General features: G+C 48.2%; 1 protein-coding gene across 3 annotated transcripts in view; it reads right to left on the bottom strand.

The window, feature by feature from the left end:
* Positions 1-836: 836 nt before the first annotated feature.
* BRINP2 (BMP/retinoic acid inducible neural specific 2) overlaps positions 837-20,052 on the bottom strand; it is a 106,062-nt gene continuing 86,846 nt past the window's right edge. For all 3 annotated transcript variants that reach the window (XM_036916751.2, XM_036916749.2, XM_036916750.2), the window contains exons 5-8: positions 9,845-9,950; positions 7,103-7,339; positions 4,466-4,688; positions 837-2,883 (exon numbers count right to left, since the gene is read on the bottom strand). In XM_036916751.2, the coding sequence (XP_036772646.2) occupies positions 1,767-2,883; positions 4,466-4,688; positions 7,103-7,339; positions 9,845-9,950 (1,683 nt within the window). In that variant the 3' untranslated portion in view covers positions 837-1,766. The remainder of the gene's footprint in view (positions 2,884-4,465; positions 4,689-7,102; positions 7,340-9,844; positions 9,951-20,052) is intronic.

Below are 20,052 nucleotides of genomic sequence, written 5' to 3'. Positions count from 1 at the left end.
AGGTGTACCACAGGTAGAAAATGAAGTACTTAGTATTTATGTGGTGACTTTCACCTGAATAAACTGGGGGTTGTCATGTCTATGCTTTGTACTTGGAAAATAAAGAAGTGGTTCTCCAAAAGATTTGCTCTGAAATGTTTCTCATGCCACCTGGAAGAGGCCCTAAGGGGAGAATGATGCATTGTTCTGCATGGTGTACATCAGAACTTCTTAGGCTGGGAAAGTGGTAATCAGACAGAATGGAGAAAGCCAAAGCTATGTCTGCAGCTTTCCCAGATTGCCTCAAAAGACAATCGCAGAGCATAAGATGCAGAATATGGGCAGTTCTCCTGTTGTCCACAGCAGTGTGGGGAAGAGGACTCCCCTTTAGCAGGTATTTGCTCCAGAGCAAAGAAGACAGTTCCTCTTGTCAGCAAGAACTTTCATACTGCCCCCCTGAAAGTGGGAGATCCTGGCTGTAGGACCCGTGTTGGTGATCACACCTGGGAAAGGGGGCAGGTAGCCAGATAATCAGGAGAGTTCTGCCTCTGTCCATTCTTCCTTTCATCCCCCACCTGCCTCTCTCTCCTTTCTGTGTGTGTGAGTGTCTGTCTGTCTCTCTCATATACACACACATGCACACACCCCAGTCTAGCCAGACATTCATCCCCTTGCGGATACACCAGTCAGACAGCCTTCCACACGGCAGTGTGCACCATCCATGGACAGCCACGTACCACACACCAGCCATTAGAAAAAAAAAGGCCAGGCAACCCAGGGACCTGTACTTTTTTTTTCTCTGTTCTCCCTCATTTTTTCCCCTAAAAAAAGCCTTCTTTAAAAAATATATTAAACCAGGTAAATTTTTACTCATGTTCATGTGGTTGGAGCAGATTGACAAGGAAAACAGTCACAAAATAAATATTTTTGTTTGTTTGTTTTTTTAAAAAGAACATTGCCCTATACATTGTCTCTCTCTGATTTGACAGAGCTGCTTTCTAGACAGATCAGGTGCTCTTGGAAGAGGCGCTCTGGCTGGACCAGGGGAATGTGGAGCGAGCCAGGGCCCTGAAACCGGGGAGGACGGGGAAGCAAGTGGCGGCTGGCAGGAGGACGGGGTGATGAGGCAGAGCGTGCCCGCCTGCCCTGAGCGGGGCTCTGTTGGGCTCACTTTTTGAGTTTCCCAAGGGAGCCTGCCTGAGGAGCAGTCAGTGTCTGGGAGGGTTGGGGGTTGTGGGTTGCGGGCCACGGGGGGCAGCACACAAAAAGTAAGACCCAGTGTAGAATATCACGAAACAACGCATTTTAAGAAATCTGGTTAAAAAGAATACAAAAGTGACTCCACAGAGGGAGAGAAAGAGCTCGCACCCCTCCCATTGTTGTCCCCACTTGCTTTCTTGATTGGTAAGAATCGCTTTTAAGGATCTGTTGTTTCATGGTTTGGCTGGCTCTTTTTCCTCGTCTCTCCATCGGTTGGTTCCTCTCCTTCAGTTGCATTCATTTGAGGAAGAACTGACTTTACAGATTCAAGGCTGTGGAGTTGTAGCTTTCCCGGGTGAGTGTGTGTCTGTGTGTGTGTGTGTGTGAGTTCACACGTGTGGTGTGTGCATGTGTGCAGCGGCTGTGTCTTTCTCTCCTACCTGCTCAGTCCAAGCCCCAAGGTCCTGTCGGCTGGGTGCTAGAAGTCTCAAAGGGAGCACCCTGTTGGCACTAGGTGAGGGCTCAAGTGATCTTCACACCCAGATTCATGGATCCCCTCCCTGTCCAGCACTGGAGCAGACCCCCCATTAGCTACAGAGTTTGCCTGTCTCATACTCCACGGGGTTTGGCAGCTTGGAATTGAAAGCCCTCAGAGAGGCCTGGATCCTGCCCACCTCATTGTTGGCCAGCTTGAGCCGATGGCGGAGCAAGCAGGAGAAGAGGTCAAGCCGGACTTTGCCAGGTGGAGAAAGCTGGTTTACCCTGTCCCTAAGCTCTATGAGCTGCAAGAGGGCAGAGTCCTGGGAACCTTGAGTGTACGGGTAGTCTAATTGGAGAATTAAGTCCCGGATAGCATCTGGGTCAAAGGGCAGGCTGTAGCCAAAGACCTGCAGTGTGTTGATTTTCATGTAGCCCAAGTTCTTGGAGGGATCCGTCATCTCCAGGGGCTCATAGTAGATTGTCTCATTGGAGCTGTCATCCAGGGACTTGATTCGGCTCCGTAGGTAAACATGGACTGTCTCAAAGAAGGTCTTCCACCTGTTGCCCAAAGTGATAGTCCAGTTTTGGCACTGGGCAGCTGCATCCACATTAGTCCTTTCCCAGTAGGGGAAGTCAGCCTCGTTCACGGGCATGAACCAGCTCTCAGAGTGGCTGCCCCCAAAGGGGTTGACATAGATGGCCATGACAGGCTCTAGGGTGCTGTTCTTGGTGAGGCAGATCTGCAGGGACAAGGCCAGCATCACGTGCACCAACCCAGGCTTATACTTGTTGCTCTTCAGCGTGAGCAGCATGCGCTTCCTCCAGGAAGGGTCAAACCAGCTGCCCAGGCGCATGTCATTGCTGATGAAGATGGCGTGTACCTCGATGCGGCTGTCCCACTTCTGCAGCAAGTACTTCAGCTCCAGGTCCTGCAGGTCTGTCTCCAGCCCCAGAAAGTTCTCCAGGGACTCGGCCACCTCCGGCCGGCACAGCCCCTGGGCAAGCACGTAGCCCGGGTTGCAGCTCCCACAACGTGTGCTGTTTTCCGCAGCGCAGTGGGCACATGCAGACCCTTCACCCAAGGCACAAGGGATGGGGCCCTGGCAGGAAGCGTGGTCATAGGGGCAGGTGCAGCTGTGGCTCTGTTCCAGGAAGGTGCCAGGGAAGGTGCTTTCTCCACAGTAGAGGAGGGACTGGATTCGGTTCCACCAGTAGGACAGGGACCTTGTGGGCAGAGACAAAAATGAAGCAAGAGTCATAGGATGCCAGACACTGTCATCTTCCCTGAGGGTGGTGGAACTGACTAATAGGCAGAGAGCTGATGAGGAGGATAATGCCTCCGGTTCTCTGAATGCCCCACCGTACCATTGTGGAATGGTGGAGTAGGGCCTGGAGTTCAGCGTCTGATGGATCAGCACCAGAAGTATTTGACATCTTGCACTGCAGGGAGACAGGCTCATCCCTCCCCAGTACCACCTTATTCCCCTATCCGAAGCCCACGGAAAGTCTCCAACACCTTTTGTATCAGATCTAGTTCTCAGCCTGCTAATAGGGTCTCCCAGCAACTGGCTCTCCAAACTTCCCAACGCTGTGCCAGCTTCTTCCCACTTCATGGGCTCTGTCCTTCGCATCCCCTTTGCTTCTGTCACTCTCCCACCAAGAACAGGAGTTTGCTATGCCTGGCTCCCTCGTAAGATTCAGACATCACCCCTGTGACACCTCCTCAAAGAGGTCCTCCCAGACACCTTTTCCAAAAGAACCAGCCAGGCCCTCTCTCACTGTACCCTGCTTTTATGGAATCCACAGCAATGATCAGTATTTGAAAGTACCGTGTTTACTTATTGTGTTCTTGTTCACAGACAGCTTACCCGCAAATGCCGTGAGAGCAGGGACACCGCATTACACACCAGCGGATTTTCAGAAAGTACTATTGCTCCTGGTGCATGGTAAGCATTTAGTAATCATTTGTTGAAAACAAAATAACAACTCCCCATCCAAAGCCTTGCTGGTCTGTCCTGTCCACTCACACTTCCCTTTTCACTGAGGCCTCAGTTAAGAGTCAAACCTCTGGGCTGCTGTGAGGGCAGCCGTCCCCTCCTGGAATGTTCCATCTGACATGCACCAGCCCATTTCCATCTCCTCCCACACAATCTGGCCAAGCCTGCTTTCTTCAACGTGGCTTTGCTCTCTGGCCTTTTCTTTTACTAGACCTTGCTTTTGATTTATGCTCCAGGAACATGAATGTAAGTAGCTACTACATAGTTAAGATTTTATAGTTTTTATGTTTCTGTGTATTTATTTTATCTTCCCAATTAACAAATATCCCCCTGTGCATAATATAGAATGTGCAGTGTGGACTTAATAAAAACTTGTTGAATAAATGAGTGAGGGCGGGCCTAGGACAATATAGGCCCATGTTCCCCAGGGCACAGGGCCCCAGCCTTCTGCCTCTGTGACTCATAGCAGCCGCTTGTTCAAACCAATCCAATGTGTATGTGTCTCATCAGATGCAATGGGTGTATGAGCTTTAACTCCACCCCTTCCTTTCCTAAAAGACTACTAAAGTGAGATTAAAGTATTATTAGAATAACAATGGAATCCAATCTAATTTGTTTAAAAGGAAAATTAGCTTCTTTTCTCTCTCTCACTTCAGACACAACGTGTCACGGAGAATGACACGAATAGGTCAAGAGAACAGGAGGATGTAAAAGGCCACGGGTGGGCCGCCGCTCCCAGATCTCCCAGGTTGGTGGGGGGCGCTCTTGGGGGAGGCGCTGAGCTCCGGCTGCGGCGGCAGCATGCTCACCTCTCCTTGGGCAGGCGGAAGCGCGGCTGCCGGTGGCAGCGCTGGCACAGGCTGAAGAGCCTGCGGACCAGGCGGCGGGTCTTCTTGAACAGCACCTTCAAGCTGGCCGCCAGCTGCCGGTAGCGATGCTGCAGGCCGGCGTCCAGGGCCCAGAACTGGGAGATGGCTGTGGCGTTCAGGAACCTGTCTTCCGGTAGCCTCTTCAGCAGGGCCTGGAATTCCTCTGTGAGCAAGGACACACGGGCTGAGCTGATGGAAGACGTGCAGACCCCCGAGGGCAGAAGGGCACCCCCAGACCCAGCTAGCCCTTCCCAGTCACCTGAGGAGGAAGGAGGCTTCACATCCACTCACCCAGGCCCAGTTATATATTTCTTTTTAAACAGCTTTATGGAGAAATAATTAACACACTATTAAGTATGGTTTCAGGATTCTTCCCTATCCTTCCTGTCCCTAATATGCTTCCAAATTTCAAAACAGATCTTTGTCACCACCTGAGGGGCCATTTCCTGCTTTTGCCAATGGCCTTGGGAAGCGTCTTCTTCTTGAAACCTCCTTATAAGTCAGTCACAATCCTGGCACAGGCCAGTCTTCTCAGTAACACCACAACTTCCTCAGGGAGGATGGGAGGGCACAACAAGGTGAGAGGGTACAGGGCTGGAAGTGTGATCACAGGGAAGACCAGCACCCAGCTCAGAAATCTTAGAACCCTTCCGTGCCAGAGACCAGCCTCTCCCCTCCACATCTTCTGAGCTTCAACTCTTGGCCAGAAACCCGTTCTTTCCTGTAGCTAATCTAAAAGCAACGTGCTTTCTGGTTCTTGGCTCCTACTGCAAGTCTGAGCTCTCCCCAAGTTTCCTGGGCACATATTTTCTGAACTCACTCAGATCTCTGTCCATAGCTTGCCTTTTACTTGGGACTGGCAGCTCCCCAGTCTCTTGGTGGGGGTCCAGACACACTTCATTTACTCTTTAGCAGTAACTATAATGATAAAAGTCTAAAGTCATTCCTCTCATACTTAAGCATTATTGAATGCATCCCACTGCCATTAGTCCAGGGGCTGGGGGCCTGGCATGCGATATTCTCCTTAGCTACTACATGCCTGGTCTAGGCCTTCAGATGGTAATGCCCTGGGCCTCAGCTCATCCTGGTTTCCCCGGCAGCCCCCCACAGTGGCTGCCCCCCACAACCATGATTGGCAAATTATACCTACTAATGACACTGACAACTTGCGTGTGCATAGTTCTTCCTACGAAACATTTAGGTACAAAAAAGAGCATGGAGAATAACAGAATAAACTCCTAAGTACCCACCATCTAGATTTTGCCATTTTGCCATATTGGCTTCAGATTTATTTTTAGAGGTGGGCGTGGATATAAAGCAAAGCAAATATAGTTGAAGGCCTTAAACTTCTCTTCCATCTCCATCTAGATGTAACCGCTCTCTTGGATGTTTTCATTATTATTATCACATAGTTTTTAATGTTTTCTACAAATACATTTATCCTTAAAAATATTAAGTATTGGTGTGTTTTTAAATGTCATATAAATAGTATTAAATATGTATCATATTTAATTAATGAGTATAAGTATGTTTATAATATATAGCCTTTTTCATTTTGCTTTGTTTTATCCAACATTATGCTTTTAAGACATAGTCATGTAACTATCATTCACTAAGTATTGAATATATTCATCATATGAATATACCATGCAGAGTTCTTTATACATTAATTGTCTCTACATTATCACATATAAGCCTTCCATCCACCTATTATCACTTTCCCTCTTTCTCAGATGAGAAAATGGAGGCTTTGAAAAGCTGCATGGCTAATACAAAGTCTTAAAGCTGGTCAGGAACAGTGTCTTTGTCTGGACTACAGTAACAAAATACCACAGAGCAAACAGCCTATTTCTCACAGATCTAGAGGCTGAAAGCCCAAGGTCAGGTGCCAGTGTAGCCAAGTTCTGGTGAAGGACAACGTCGTAGTGAACCTCTTCCAGGCTGCAGATAGTCAACTTCTCACTGTGTCTTCACATGGCAGAAGGGGCAAGGGAGCTCTCTGGGGTCTCTTTTAAAAGAGCACTAATCCCATCTATGCTCATGGCCGAATCACCTCCCAAAGGCCTTACTTCCTCATAGCATCCCCTTTGGCATTAGCTTTTCAACATAACAATTGTGGGGGGACAAAGACATTCAAGCTATAACACAGAGCAAAGATTCAAAATCAAGTCCTTTGAATTTAGGTTACAAGGTAACATTGATGTTGGTCATTCCTGCAACAAACAATGTACTAGGTGCCTTCTAGAACTAGTCTGTGTACCTTATTCAAAAGTACTCACTGTGTGCCTTCTGTGCAGGCACTGGGGAGTCTGTAGAACACAAGACAGACAGGCCTGTGCCCTGGATACCTTAGCTTATTAGGTCCTGAAAACCCATCTCTTTGGTAGGTGTTACACCCATTTGCATACACAACAAGAGAAAGCAACCTAGACTTGGGGTGGTAATACGAGCTTTTGGAGGTCAGACAGACTGCAAGCACCTAAGCTAGGATACAAACTGAGTCCCCACGTTGTGGTGCTGCACCTCGCAGCCACCTTCCATTGCCAAGGAAGAGATCTGGGCTGGTGGACTACTCACCTGACTCTTCAAACTGCCGGTTGTGAGTTGCCCAGGAGTCCTGGATCTGCAGCAGGCTGTCCTCCATGGCCTGGATGTCCGCATCAGGACAGTTGCATTCTGGGAAGGTGGGGCTGCACTTGCACCAACAGTCATTCTCCTTGCAGATGAGCTCACCCTCAGAGCTGCACGTGATGTAGCTGAGTGCGGCGGCCACAAAGCGCTCACGCAGGTACTCTGGCAGCAGCACCTGCAGACCTAGGGACAGGACATGTCAGGGGCTGGCCCAGCAGGGCCTGGTCCCCACACTCAGGGCTGCAGGGTCCCCAGCTGGGCTTCTGCTGATTTGTGCATCCTGGGCCCAAGAGTGGTCACCTCAGGGCCTGACGCTGCTGACTGGTAGGGAGAGAGGGCTACAGCTGCCCCAGTGACAGATGGGGGAGGATCTGAAAATGCAGATGAGGAACATCAAAGCCCAAGGCTTAGTCACACCTCTCACATCAGCCAGACTGAGAGCGTGCATATCATATGAACAGGTTTACTGGCTACAATCAGCATTTCTAGGATGGAAACAGGAAGATGTTTCAGATAAAAGAAGAGCTGACAGCCCTCATGGGGAGGAATCAAGGCTCGATGGGCTTTTTGCTCTGCCTCCAGTAGCCAACCTGTTTCTAGCTTCACTGAGATTAGCAGCAGGCATCCTAGGATGTTACTGAATGCTGACCCTCCTGGGCCTTCCACCCTAGCCCTGACGATCAAGGAGGCTGCCCTGGCTAGGAGGTAAGGACAGGTAGTCTGGGTGGGTAGGGACCACGACACCAAGGACTTTCCATAGATGGTCGCAAGTAACACTGGTCATCATTATTGTGGCTCTTCAAGTCACAGGAATATCACAAATGGCTTGGTGTGAGACTCTGTCCTTGTCCTGTCCAATCATACTGCATAACTCGGGCTGCCACATCTCAATATGATTTAACTCTTAAGGAGATTTGAAAGTAGGATGGTGGTGGATAATGTAAGTTCAGTCAAGCCTATAGATATGTATGGCTTTTAGTTCAATTTTCTAGTTAGCTGCCTCTGATCTTGGATATAATCCATTAAACTGCCCCAAGCTTCAGTTTTCCTACCCATCTGTGGTGGACATGAGTTTCCTAGTAGCAGAATATACTCCTAGATAGCCTCAAGCCCAGCAAAGTGGCTGTTAGAAGCATGTCAAAAGGTGAACAAAGGGTAGGCAAGCCTTTAGACACAGCCTGGGTCAGGTTCAAGGTCAGACCTGCAAGAGGCTCTCCATGCCGGGACTTGGTGAGACACTGTGCCAGGAGCGTATGGGATGCCAGGACTCCTGGATAGGATGAGCTCCCCTTTCCTCAAGTATCTGCCAGTTCTTTATTTTCACACCCTTGGCCTTGTCCTTCATGGGAAATCAGCCCTAAAGGATGTATCCCAGGCTCAGCAGACCTCAGAATTCAACTTAGAATTGCAACAGCGGTGACTGTCATTCTTGCTGGACACCTTCCTTCTATTATGAACTGCTCCCAAATGCTCCTGACTTGATGCTGTGCCCCCAGTAGCACTCGATCTGTCCCCCCCCACACACCCTGTCCACACGCTTGCTTTCAACCCTCCCTCCTTTCCAAGTGCTTTCTTTTCACTCCCCCGTTACCGCCCTCTTCCTCACCATAACATTTCCCATTGCTATAAAATAAGTGCCCCGAGCAATGTTGGCATGAATGATGGGCTATAAAATTAAATGGCATAAACTATTCCAAATGAACCACCCACATTCAGAACTTCACTCATCGCTAATTTCCAGACACATACCCAGCCCGGCCAGGGACACAGGAGAAGGGGATGCTAACTGCATTCAGGTGGCTCTAAGTAGAGGAGTCTTTTACTCCTTTTTATTATATATTCCTTGATTCTTAAAGCATTGATGGATTGCATCTGGCTCAGGTTGCCTGGAATTTGTAATCGTAGATCCTGGGTGAGAGCTATTGATTTTATAATACTAAGACAGTGTCTTAAACAGAGTCCAGTTCAGTTAGGCCTTAAGAACAATGAACCTTTCCCCCTGCTAAACAGCTCTGTCTGAATCAGTTTGCATAGCCCTGTCCCCAGGATGCTTGGGGGATGGAGAGCAGGGCCTGAGTGCCTCCCTTACCTGCCAGCCTCCGACCTGTGTCATTCCCTGTCCTTTCACTTGCCTTTTTTTTTACCTTTTTCTGTTTCCAGCTGAGGCCCCCATTCCTCTCAAACTCTTCTCCTGGCTTTTATCTCCCATGGAGGGTTGCAGACTATTAACATGAAGTTGGGACCATTCTCGGGGTAACCAATGGTCTCACAGTTTGCACAGCTCTCAGTAGAGCTAGAGATGGTGGCCGCATAACCACTCTGCAAAGGGAAGCTGTGCTCGGTGTGTCCTTAGGATAAAGCAGAGGGTTCTTTAGGCCATAAAGACCATCAAACTAGATCAAGACATGTCAGGGTGGATGCACTGTCCTTGGGGGATAGTGACAGAGGGTCTGGGAAGGACTATGAGGTGGAAGGATGTGGGTGACAAGTATGAGCTGTGGTCTTGGGTGAACTGTGTTAGTAGTTTCTCAAAAGAATGATGGAGAGTTAAACATAGGTCTCAGAACTCATGGTAGTTGTCTTAAGGAGGGCTTAGCCAAGGGAGTGGACAGGACTTCTTCTGCTCCTAGGTCTGTCAAAGTTTTCACCTGATACGAAAAGTGCGAAAGTCATCACGGGGTTGCTTACCAAGTAACTGCACTTTGTTCTCCGGACTCTGTACCAGGACAGAGCTGACCGAGTCCAGATTGTCATAATTGCTGCAGCCCAGAGGGCCAGTCCTGGTCTCTGTGACCTAGAGAAGGAAGGGCAGGGGGTGCATTTAGGTGACCATCAGAGACTTGCCCTGTGCACCTCCCTCTTCAGTCGTCCAGTCTCAGGCCTTGGGTCCCATTGTTGAGTAGCCAAAGGAAGGCATGTGGTCCCCTACTCCGGGCGCATGAAGCCACCTCTCTTCCTTGCTCTAAGACAGTGTCAGTGGTGAAGGGCTGGCAGCAGCCGTTGTACTTAAGTGGGGGCCTTTCAGAAGGAGCTGCAGGGGATTTGTGTCTGGGAAGAGAAAATTCCACGTAGGCAGAGAGAGCTGGACCTCAAAGCTGGAGTGCCCCCTTCTCTTCTCCCAGAGGAGGACAGGAGGCAAGATGTGGACCCTGTCAGCCTGCTAGCAAGCCCAGCTGCACCCACTTGATGTGGTGCTCACAGGCTTTAGGGAACCAGAAGATGAAAAGCACTAGAGAAATATGAGTTATGAGTATTATTATTAGTATTAAACATTTAAGTCCCACCTCGGCACTGAGACATCCTTAGAGAAAATCAGCCAGGGGCTCACTGCATATTTTAATAAGTATATTAAATATACATAAACTCTTACAGCCATGTAATATTCCAAAACACCATAGAATCATTTAAAAATATTATAAAGTTGGCCTATCAGTTTTTCCCTGATGTTTAAAGTATAAGATGAAAAATGGGGAGCTTTAAATGCACTGAAATAATTATGTAATAAGAATGATGGAGACCTGAGGCCCTTTTTTCTCAGGGTCTGAAGCTTTGCCAACAATCAATCAACCAATCAGCAAGTATTTATTGAGCAGCCACTGTTCAATTTCATACAATTCATCAAACATTTATAGAGCGCCTCTTCCAGAGTTTCTCAAGGAAGTCTGCCCTGATACCTCTGACTTTCTATCCTAGCTCCAGGCACCTCTGCCCTGCAGCAGCCGTATGAGTTGCAATTTTCCATCCTTTTCTGTGAGTATCTGGTTAAAGTCTGGGTCTTTCACACGCTAAAGGCTCCACAGAGGTAAGTTCATATTTATTTTGCTCTCCATACTGTCAATAGCAGTTATCACAGTGTCTGGCACATAGTGGGTATTCAATAAGTTAGAGAACATGTGAGTGATATGTTCCAGGCTTTGGGCATGGAGAGGAGGGCACGAGATGCACAAGTTACATAGTGTGTTGTCCAGGAGAACATACCTGGGGCAGGTAGGTGCATGCATGACCGACTGCACATCCAACTCGAGGAGAAACAAGACTTCCTAATGAGCATGAGGAAAACACAGCCCTAAACAAAGGGCAAACAAGAAGTAGCAGAGGAAACACCAACTGAGTTGGTCCTTAAAAACAAGCAGGAAGTGGGCAGAAGGGAAGGGAGAGAAACTGCTCTGAGAAAAAGGAGCGGTATGATCTGTAACACGGGGGCTCGGAAGTGTGTATTATGTGTGTCTAGCACCCTGCTGGTTACCATGGTGAGTAAGAAAGTGTAAATGACATCTTTAAAGAGAATTTAGTATACTTAATCTTAAAAGATACACATGGAACAGAGTAATTAAGTGAGAGGTGGTATGATACTGACTATAATACAGTAGAAAAAGAGTCAGGAGAGATCCTTGAAGCTTAAAGTAATCTGAGAAGGCTTCATGGAGGAGGTGAGCCATAAACTCGTTTGAAGAATTTCCTATCCATAGGGATAGGAGAAAAGAAGGAGAGAACAGAGAGAAAAAGAGGTAATTGCAGACAGAGACCAAAGGGCAGCAATAGACATAGTGAAGAGAAGTAGCAAGATGCAGCCGGAATGAGGAGTGGGACCGAGGCCATGGCGGGGCAGGATCAGTCTCTCGTTTGCAAGTTCATCCTCCAAGACCATCCCGTTCAACCTTCACAGACACTCTGAAACAAATCTCACTCCTCTCACTCGCTAAAGAGGGACACCAAGGTTCAGAGTTACAGTTCCCGAGACCAGTGCTGTTGACACAGGGTTTTAACTTTTGAGCCCTCAGACTTCAGTGCAATGCTCTGCGTGTTTCCTGTGAGGTCACATCCAAGCCCTGCAGAAAATACAGTGAGTTACACCCCTTTAGATGACATCACTCTTAAAAACATGTATAAACAGACCAATTCATCCAAAATACTGCAGGGATCTCCCCTGTCCTTGGAATGTGAACATGGGCAAAAAGAAATTGTATAGATTTGAGATTGTATTATCCTAATATTACAGATGAGGAAACAAGGCTGGGTAGGTTGAATGACTTATTCAAAGTTACACGGCTGGTCACTGGCAGGCCAGGGTTCTTTTGACTCATTCATTCATTCTTTCATTCACTCATGTATTCACTTAACACATATTCAAGGAGCATCCAGAACTCACAGTGAGTAAGACCCCATCGTTGCCATAAGGAGTCTGCAGACAAGTGAAGACATGTTTTTATGACCCTGTGTTCAGGCTGTTACACATGGGCCTGCCTCCCTCCACAGGTGGGCATGAGGTGCTGAATACGGCTCTGTGTTGAGTGAGTGGGTGATTAGTTAGTTGTCAGACTGCAGTGGGAAGGCAGAGCAAGGCTTATTTCAAGGGAGAGGTGTCTTTATATGGTATAAAAATCCCTGTAGGAAGAGCCACGGCCAAGGACTAGCCCAGCACTTCTGGGGAAGCCTGCCCTCTTAGAATGGGATGGGATGGTGGGAACAGTATTTGGGAGTCGTGCCTGTCCCCATCTCTGGGTAAGCTGGCCACCACACCGTCACTGAGTTCTGCGCTGGCTTTTCCATCTACCCACCCCTGAGTTGGTCTCTCACCACTGTCAGGCCCAGACAGGGAGGAGCTACATGTGTTCCAGATGAGTAGGACGATCCCCAAGCTACAGAAGAGAGAAGAGCCTCTTTCCTCTCCTTCGTTCTACCACTGCCCGTATCTACATGCCAGCGATCCATCCACTTCCCCAGGCCCACGTCGTGATCAGCATTCTGGGGCCGGCCGGATGCTGTTTTCTGACCTTTGCTTTGCTATTTCCAAAGGTCATTCCACAAGAGGACAATCAGTTAAATTAGATAAGTCACTGTTAGGGTGTGAATAGCTTCACTTTCTCAATTGTGGCACAAGAAAGGAATGCGGCCGACACCAAGACCATGGTCGCCATGCTCGCTTCCTGCTCAGGGAAGGATCCAAGCCAGATCTCCGCGAGCGAGGGAGGCCCGCTCCGGTCTCGCTAGAGCCCGAAGTCCTGGCTCATTCTGCTGCTCTTGTGTGCTGAGCCACCTCTGTCCTCACTGGAGAAGGAAGGAGTGGGAAGGAGAAAGGTTTCTGGACAGGGGTCCTCTGCAGAGATTTCCTGAGCACAGTCTTGAGAAGCAGGATGGCCTGGGCTCCCGTCCCCCAAGTCCCAGGAGCTCTGGAGGACTGGGTCAGTGTATTCGGGGCCTTTCTCCATAGACGAGGCAGACAGCTTGGCAGATTATAAAGGGGCCATAGAGGTAATGGCCAGGGCATTTCACATGGGTGCACATGTTCAAAGAATGTCTCAGATAAGCTTCCAGAAATGCAAAATAATCATGTGCTAATTGGTCTGTTGACAGAGATCATTCTGCCTTCAGAAAGCCCTGCCGGATCTCAGATTCATTAGCACATCCAATTTTCCATAAATACCAGATCGTGCAAACCCTCATTCTAGTGAGCCTGCTCTCCTTCTGCCCTTCACTTCCCAGCAGCTCTTGTCCTACCTGGGGCGGTGGCGGTGGGGTACCTGCGAAACTTGGAGTCAACTGAGCTTCTAATTGTGAGCGATAGTGACGGACAGGGAGAGTGCAGCTGATGGTGTGTGTGGTTAAAAGAGCTGTAAATTGGATTGCAGGCTGCTGCAGGGAGGACGGACAAGTCCTTTTAAGGATGCTTTGGGAGGCCCACTCCCTTTCGCCATTCTGGGATCCACCTGAACTTTGTATGGGTTCTTTTCAGGCAGCTCACAAGTCCTCCCTTCCCCACCAAGTCCTTCCTCAGCCTTTAATTAAGTAGAGGGTGAGCTGCCACTCAGAAACAGGCTCCTCTCCGCCTTTACAGCTCCGAGCCCTCCCTGGGAATTATGGGCAGGCCCTATGTCTCTGCAGCCCTCTATAGCTTGCACAGTGTTTTCATGTGAACTGTATCATTTGGTGACATATCCAACCCTATGGCAGAATAAGGGGAGATAGAATATTTACCAGCCGGTATGACACGAGCGTGCTGACTAATCAGAAGTGCCAGGCTTAGTGCCAAAGTAGGGTTCTCCAGGCCTCCCCAGGTGAATTAGCCCTTTGGCTGCTATCAAGGGGAGACCTGGGGGTTCCCAGGGAGGACTGAAGGTAGTTAGGATAGCACACAGGGGAATGGGTGAAGACTGTTCGTCAGCTGGTATGAAAGTGTTCCAATATTTTAATAATGGGCATCACCATATCAGCTGAATATAAGCCCTGGGTACAGGTGAGTCCAATAGTTGGTAATGCCGTATCAGGGAATCAGTGACTTCTCAAGGTCCTAGAAATAGTAAGCATCAAGGCTGAAACTCAATCCCAAGTCTTCTCACCTGAGTAAGTTTGTTTCTCACTGAGCTGGGAGCCTGCCTTCACCTACTGAGCATGTTATTGAGTGGCTCACCCCATGCCAGCCACCATGAGGGGCCTGGAACTGTAGGCACGCTGCGAGTCCCTTCTGCTCTAAATGCTCCTGTCATGATGGGTGTGGGGGAGAGTGGGCATGCAGACAGCTGCAGTGTGATCTGACAAGTCCCACGATAGAGGGGTGTGCTGATAGGGGTAAACCTTGCAACAGAGGGGGGCAGTCAGTGGGGTCTCAGAGGAATGTGTCAGATACACTGATGGGGGCAGGGTGCCTTTCTCCATGTCCGTGAGAAGAAGTTGCTAATACAAGGTAAAAAGTAAGAGCACATCCGCTTAGAGAAACAAGAAACAGGCAGATGTTCGGGGGGTTCTTCCTTCACCGAGGCCGAGGAGGTGAGCAGAACCCTCAGCCCGCCCACCTCCGTCCGGAGTAATGACAATGCTGGACGCCAGCTCAGCTACGGCACAGTGGTCAGTAGTGGGAAGCAGGGGCCAAGTGCTGCAGCCCCAAGAAGAGCTTTAGCTGGCCAGCATGTGCTGCAGGGCGCACCCAGCCTGCTGGGCCTGCTGTGTGGATCTGTGCATGCTAATCGTGTTAGGGCAGAGCAAATGGGCTGGTGGAACACCTTCACTGTCGGGACAGGATGGGCAGGTCGACCCCCCACCAGGTGAGCAGAGCAGTGGGATGCGACGCCAGCATTTCCCTTTGCTCCTTAGCCTCGGGGTGCGACCTTGCATGGGTCACGCAGGTCTGTAGACCTCACTAAAGTATGTGGAGATGAGGGCTTGGAGGGGTGGAGGTGGAGAAAACCCTTAACTGACCCTTGTTTTCTCATGGTTCTCTGAATCACACCCCCCGGGGGGAACACACTGTACTCCTCAACAGAGAAAACTCCAGGTCAGTCAACTCAGTAGAGGCTGAATAGTCATCTCACATTCTGTGTGCGACTGGGGGAGTTTCAGAGAGAGGCTTCCAAGGATGGTGAGCCCTTTCTTGAGGAGACAGGCGGTGGCTCTAGTTCTGGCAAGTGTGTCCACAGGCACTATAACAGATGTGGTGTTGGGTGCCTGCCCATCTCTCTGTCCACCACCTGCAGACCTTGCTGAAGAGGTGAGTCCAGTTAGCCATGGCTGAGACTGTGTAACCTCCACTCTTTGTATTGAACTAAGGTAGACCTTGAATCAGATTATTTCTCCAGGGAATTTAGAACCTTGATACTGAGAGAAAAAATTTAAAGGTGATGGTGGACACTTAACAAAATTCAGAATAAATAATTATCAAGTGCTACTATGTGCCAGAAACCAAGAATACAACAATGAACAAGAGTGTGGTCCCTACCTGATGGCACTAGCTGAAAAATAAAACAGAAAGATCATGTTCCGTCAAGTCAGCTCTAGAGCAAGGCAATGCTTAATGAGAGGTGGAGTCACTGGCACACAGAAAAGTCTAGAATAAACACAGGATGGAACTTCAGCAAGAGAAGCAGAAAGATGAAGCAGGTGGAGATGGAAAACTAGAGACGTGTTTCAACAAGAAACAGAGACCTGGGAATGCTACCATCCTTTTGCAAGGCCCATATGTCTGGCCTGGATTTAGTGCCTTGTCCTTAGAGATCTGTGATGTTCTTCACCAGAGTCCTCTTAATAAACCATCTCTATACCCAAGCAACCTTGTTTGGATTTGTAAACTAAACAAGATCATCTGCCCTTGCACACACACTGAGAAGAGCCTAACCCGTGTGGAAAGTGGGATCAGTGACTCCTTCATTCATTCACCAAACCTTTACCCATTACCCATAATGTGGTAAGCTCTGCACTCTTACTGGGAACCAAGGATGAATCAGCCCCAGTCAAAGGACCTCAAAGTCTCAGACGTCATCCTATTTCCTAGCAATTATAGTTCTAATGATAAGCCCTATATAAGAGGCATGTGCTTAAAGCACTGAACAGGGGAATTTTACTACTTTGTCAATAAAGTAAAAAAAAATCTTTCACAGAAGAGCTTCTTTTTGAGCAAAGGAAGGTGGGGAAGAGTCCTTCATGTGAACTGACAAGCATTGCAAACAAAACCAGCAGCAGGCGCCAGGGAAGGGAGACACAGGGCATGGCGTATTTGAATGACAGCTGGTAGGCGGGACTAGCTTACGTGATATTTTAAATGGTAAGTGAAGGGCTGAGGTAAACATGGATCGAGAAGAGTGTCAAAGGATTGTTTAGAGATGCAATCAGAGAGATAGCAGGCGTAGATCGTGAGTGGCCTTACAGTTTTGTTAAGAATAGGAATTATCCCTTTTCAAGCTCCAGTTGTACTGCGGTTCATGCTTTCTATATATCTTCTGTGTCTTCCTCACAGAAATCCCTCAAAGTAGAAATTATTCTGATTATTCAACAAGTTTAGGATGAGCAAATGAAGGCTCAGGGAAGTCTGGTAACTTGTTCAAAGACACCTCCCCACCCCCGCCCCCACCCCCATGAGCAGCGGCAGATCTGACTCTTGGATTCGAGCCTAAGTTCTTTGCATTGCATCACCTGCTGTCCTGGCTGGGAGACGGTGGCTTGGGTATGTGCCCTGTACAGTCAGGAGCCGTGAGAGATTTTAAGCAGGGAGGTGATAGGATATGATGGTTTGTACTCATGTGAGCAGCACAGAGGGTGACTCAGAGAGCTGAAAATGGAGACAGTAAGACTAGGTAAAGAGATAATACAAGAAAATCCGGCAAGAGTTGATGGGGTCCTGAATGAGGGAATGGCGGTGGGCATGAAGAGCAGGCAAAGGGCAAGCTCAAGATGGAGACCAGGGGGTGATGATGGTGATGGACCGAGGAGTCCCAGTTCTCCAAAGAGGGAAATGTGGCCACAAAGGGGAGATAGAAAGTGACAGGTGACCACATCAAAGGACAGGGAGGAACATTCATGGGACACTTGCACTGTTGATCCAGGCCTTCCATTCATTTCTGGTTAAGGTTCTTTTCCAGCCTCTACACAGCTCACTACAGGCCTGAAGGGGGAGAGAGGCTTCCATAGAGTTCTATCTTCTTGGTAAAACCCACTCCACACTATTGCAGTCCTCTTTCCTTATTCTAAGCTGCCTCCCAGATGTGCCCCAGTCCCTGGTAAGGCCAGTCATCTTCCTCTCCCACACTCAGTCGGGACACTGTTCATCCCCTAATTTCACCCCTTCTCTTCAGTTAACTTCCGTGACGCTCTCTGGATCTCATGTTCCATCCCCAGTGAGATCTAACCTCAGTCTCTTCTCAGGTGTCTGCCTGACCTTTGTGCGCCAACCACAACATGGTGGGTCCTGAGAACATGGTCTCCCTGCAGCCTCTCTAGCAGCGGCTGTCTGCTTTCCCACACCTCACACCCCGGCGTGGAACTGAGCTGGGCCCTCCTTCATGATATCCTGAGCACTGTTCTGCCTTCCTCCATCCATCTCTGGCTCCTTTGTAGCCAGACTTAGCAGGACTCTGTCACCCACCCCTCCTCCTTGTTGCATCCTATTTTTCTTGTTAGTCGCACCCAGTCATTGAAGATTTTCCATAATAAGCTGGTTCACCACCATCTTTCTTGCCCCTCCCAGGTCTGTACCCTTCCTGTTGACATCACCATTAATGTACATAACCATCTAATACCCTGGCCTCCTCGCCTCACCTCCTCATCTCGTCTCCAACTGCATCCTTGCCACCCACACCCACAGCTGGGCTCTGGACCCTGATATTTTTGGTAATTGCACTCTCTCTATAATCTCAATATTAAGCACCGCACACTTGCCCTCTAACAAGTCATCAAACGTACTAGACTTCCAATATTTTCACCTAGCCACTTCACTTTTTCTCATCCCTTAATGGTTTCAAATCCCTTGGTCTATCACTATAATCACTCCTTTGTATATCCTCTCAACTCTTGCTTCTTTTCTCTTTCATCTTGTATGTACTTGCATATGTACACACACACACACACACACACAAACCCCTTCCTTAAATCCAGCTCTCCATCTAGTCCATGCCTCTCTCTAATTGAAGTGCTGAGTGCAGCTAATCAAACTACATCTGTGCTGACTGGTCTCATGGTATAATTTAGACTGTTCTTCTCAAATGGGCACTCAGTATGCCTCAGTATGGCCCGACAATCCACTGGATGTATCTAGTTCATTGAAATGCCTGACTCCCATTCCCTGAGACCATTTAACAAATTATTTTCTCAACACTTCCTTCTCCTTCCTTTGGGCCAAGGACTTTGCCTCTTGGTTCATGGAGTGAATTGAATTAGTCATAGGAGAATGTCTGTATCCCTAATGCCTCTATCTGCCATTGCACCGCATCTCTCCTTATGTACTGTAACACCTCCTGTGCAAAGTGAGAGGTGTGCGTGCTCCTACATGAGATCCACCCCTCCGTCCACTCCACCCTTCCAAGGAATAGCAACCACCTCCACTGCAATGATCTCCTGTCTCCCCTGCATTGTCACTTTGTCCCTCTCTCCTGAATCATTCCAACCAATGTGCCAATGTTCTTGAATATCTCCCATCTTAAAAACACAACCTCTCTTGACCCTACCTCATTCTCCAGCAATCACCCATTTTTCTGTTTTCCCTTACACAGAACCCTTAAAACATTGTCTCCATGACTGTGAAAGGGTATGTGAGGGGGACTTGGTGAAGGGGGGAACCTAGTAAACATAATGTTCTTTCTGTAATTGTAGATTAATGATACCAAAATAAAAAAATAAATTAAAAAAAAAAACAAAAGACATTGTCTCCACTCCTCTGATTCCTTACTTTGCTTTCTCTCTGGAACCTTCTCCAAGCAGCCTTTTGTACCTTTCATGTCATTGAAACCACTCTTACCCATGTTACTAGTAACCTCCTTATTGCCAAATTGAAGGTCAGCTTTCAATCTGACTGCTTGACAGCATTTAACACAACTGCCTGCTCCCTCTTTTGCAAAATACTTTCTTTACATGGCTTTGTAACATACATTCGGTTCTCTTCATACCTTTCTGCTCTGTCGCAGCACCTTCTGTTGGATACTCTTCCTCTTCCCCATTTCTGAATATTACATGCTTCACAACTTAGTCGCTATATTCACTCCTTAAGTGAGCATGTCTCCAGCTTTCTAATAGTTTTAAACACTTACTACACACACACACACACACACACACACACACACACACACACACACATATTTGTATGCCAAATTTTTATCTCCAATCATGACCTGTCTTTTGAAATCCCGGTGTTGATAACCAACTGCCTATTAGACATCTCTACTTGGATGTCTAATAGGAATTCAAATTCAAACCGAGTTCTTGATTTCTGTCTTTCAATTTGCACCTCCCCCCAGTATTATCCTTCTCACTAAGTGAAATCACTGTTCATCTGGTTGCTCAGATCAAAAATCTTGCAGCTAATTTTGACTCCTCTCTTCTAGTTCATTTTCTAATCCTGTAGGGTCTACCATTGAATATATTGAGTCAGCCAACTTACCACACTACCTCTGCACAGCCAGCTTTGTCCAAGCAAGCCA

The sequence above is a fragment of the Manis pentadactyla genome, chromosome 9 (assembly GCF_030020395.1).
Source record: "Manis pentadactyla isolate mManPen7 chromosome 9, mManPen7.hap1, whole genome shotgun sequence".
NCBI lineage: Eukaryota > Metazoa > Chordata > Mammalia > Pholidota > Manidae > Manis > Manis pentadactyla.
Note: the sequence above shows the minus strand (reverse complement) of the source record. Positions and strands in the feature narration are given on the sequence as shown.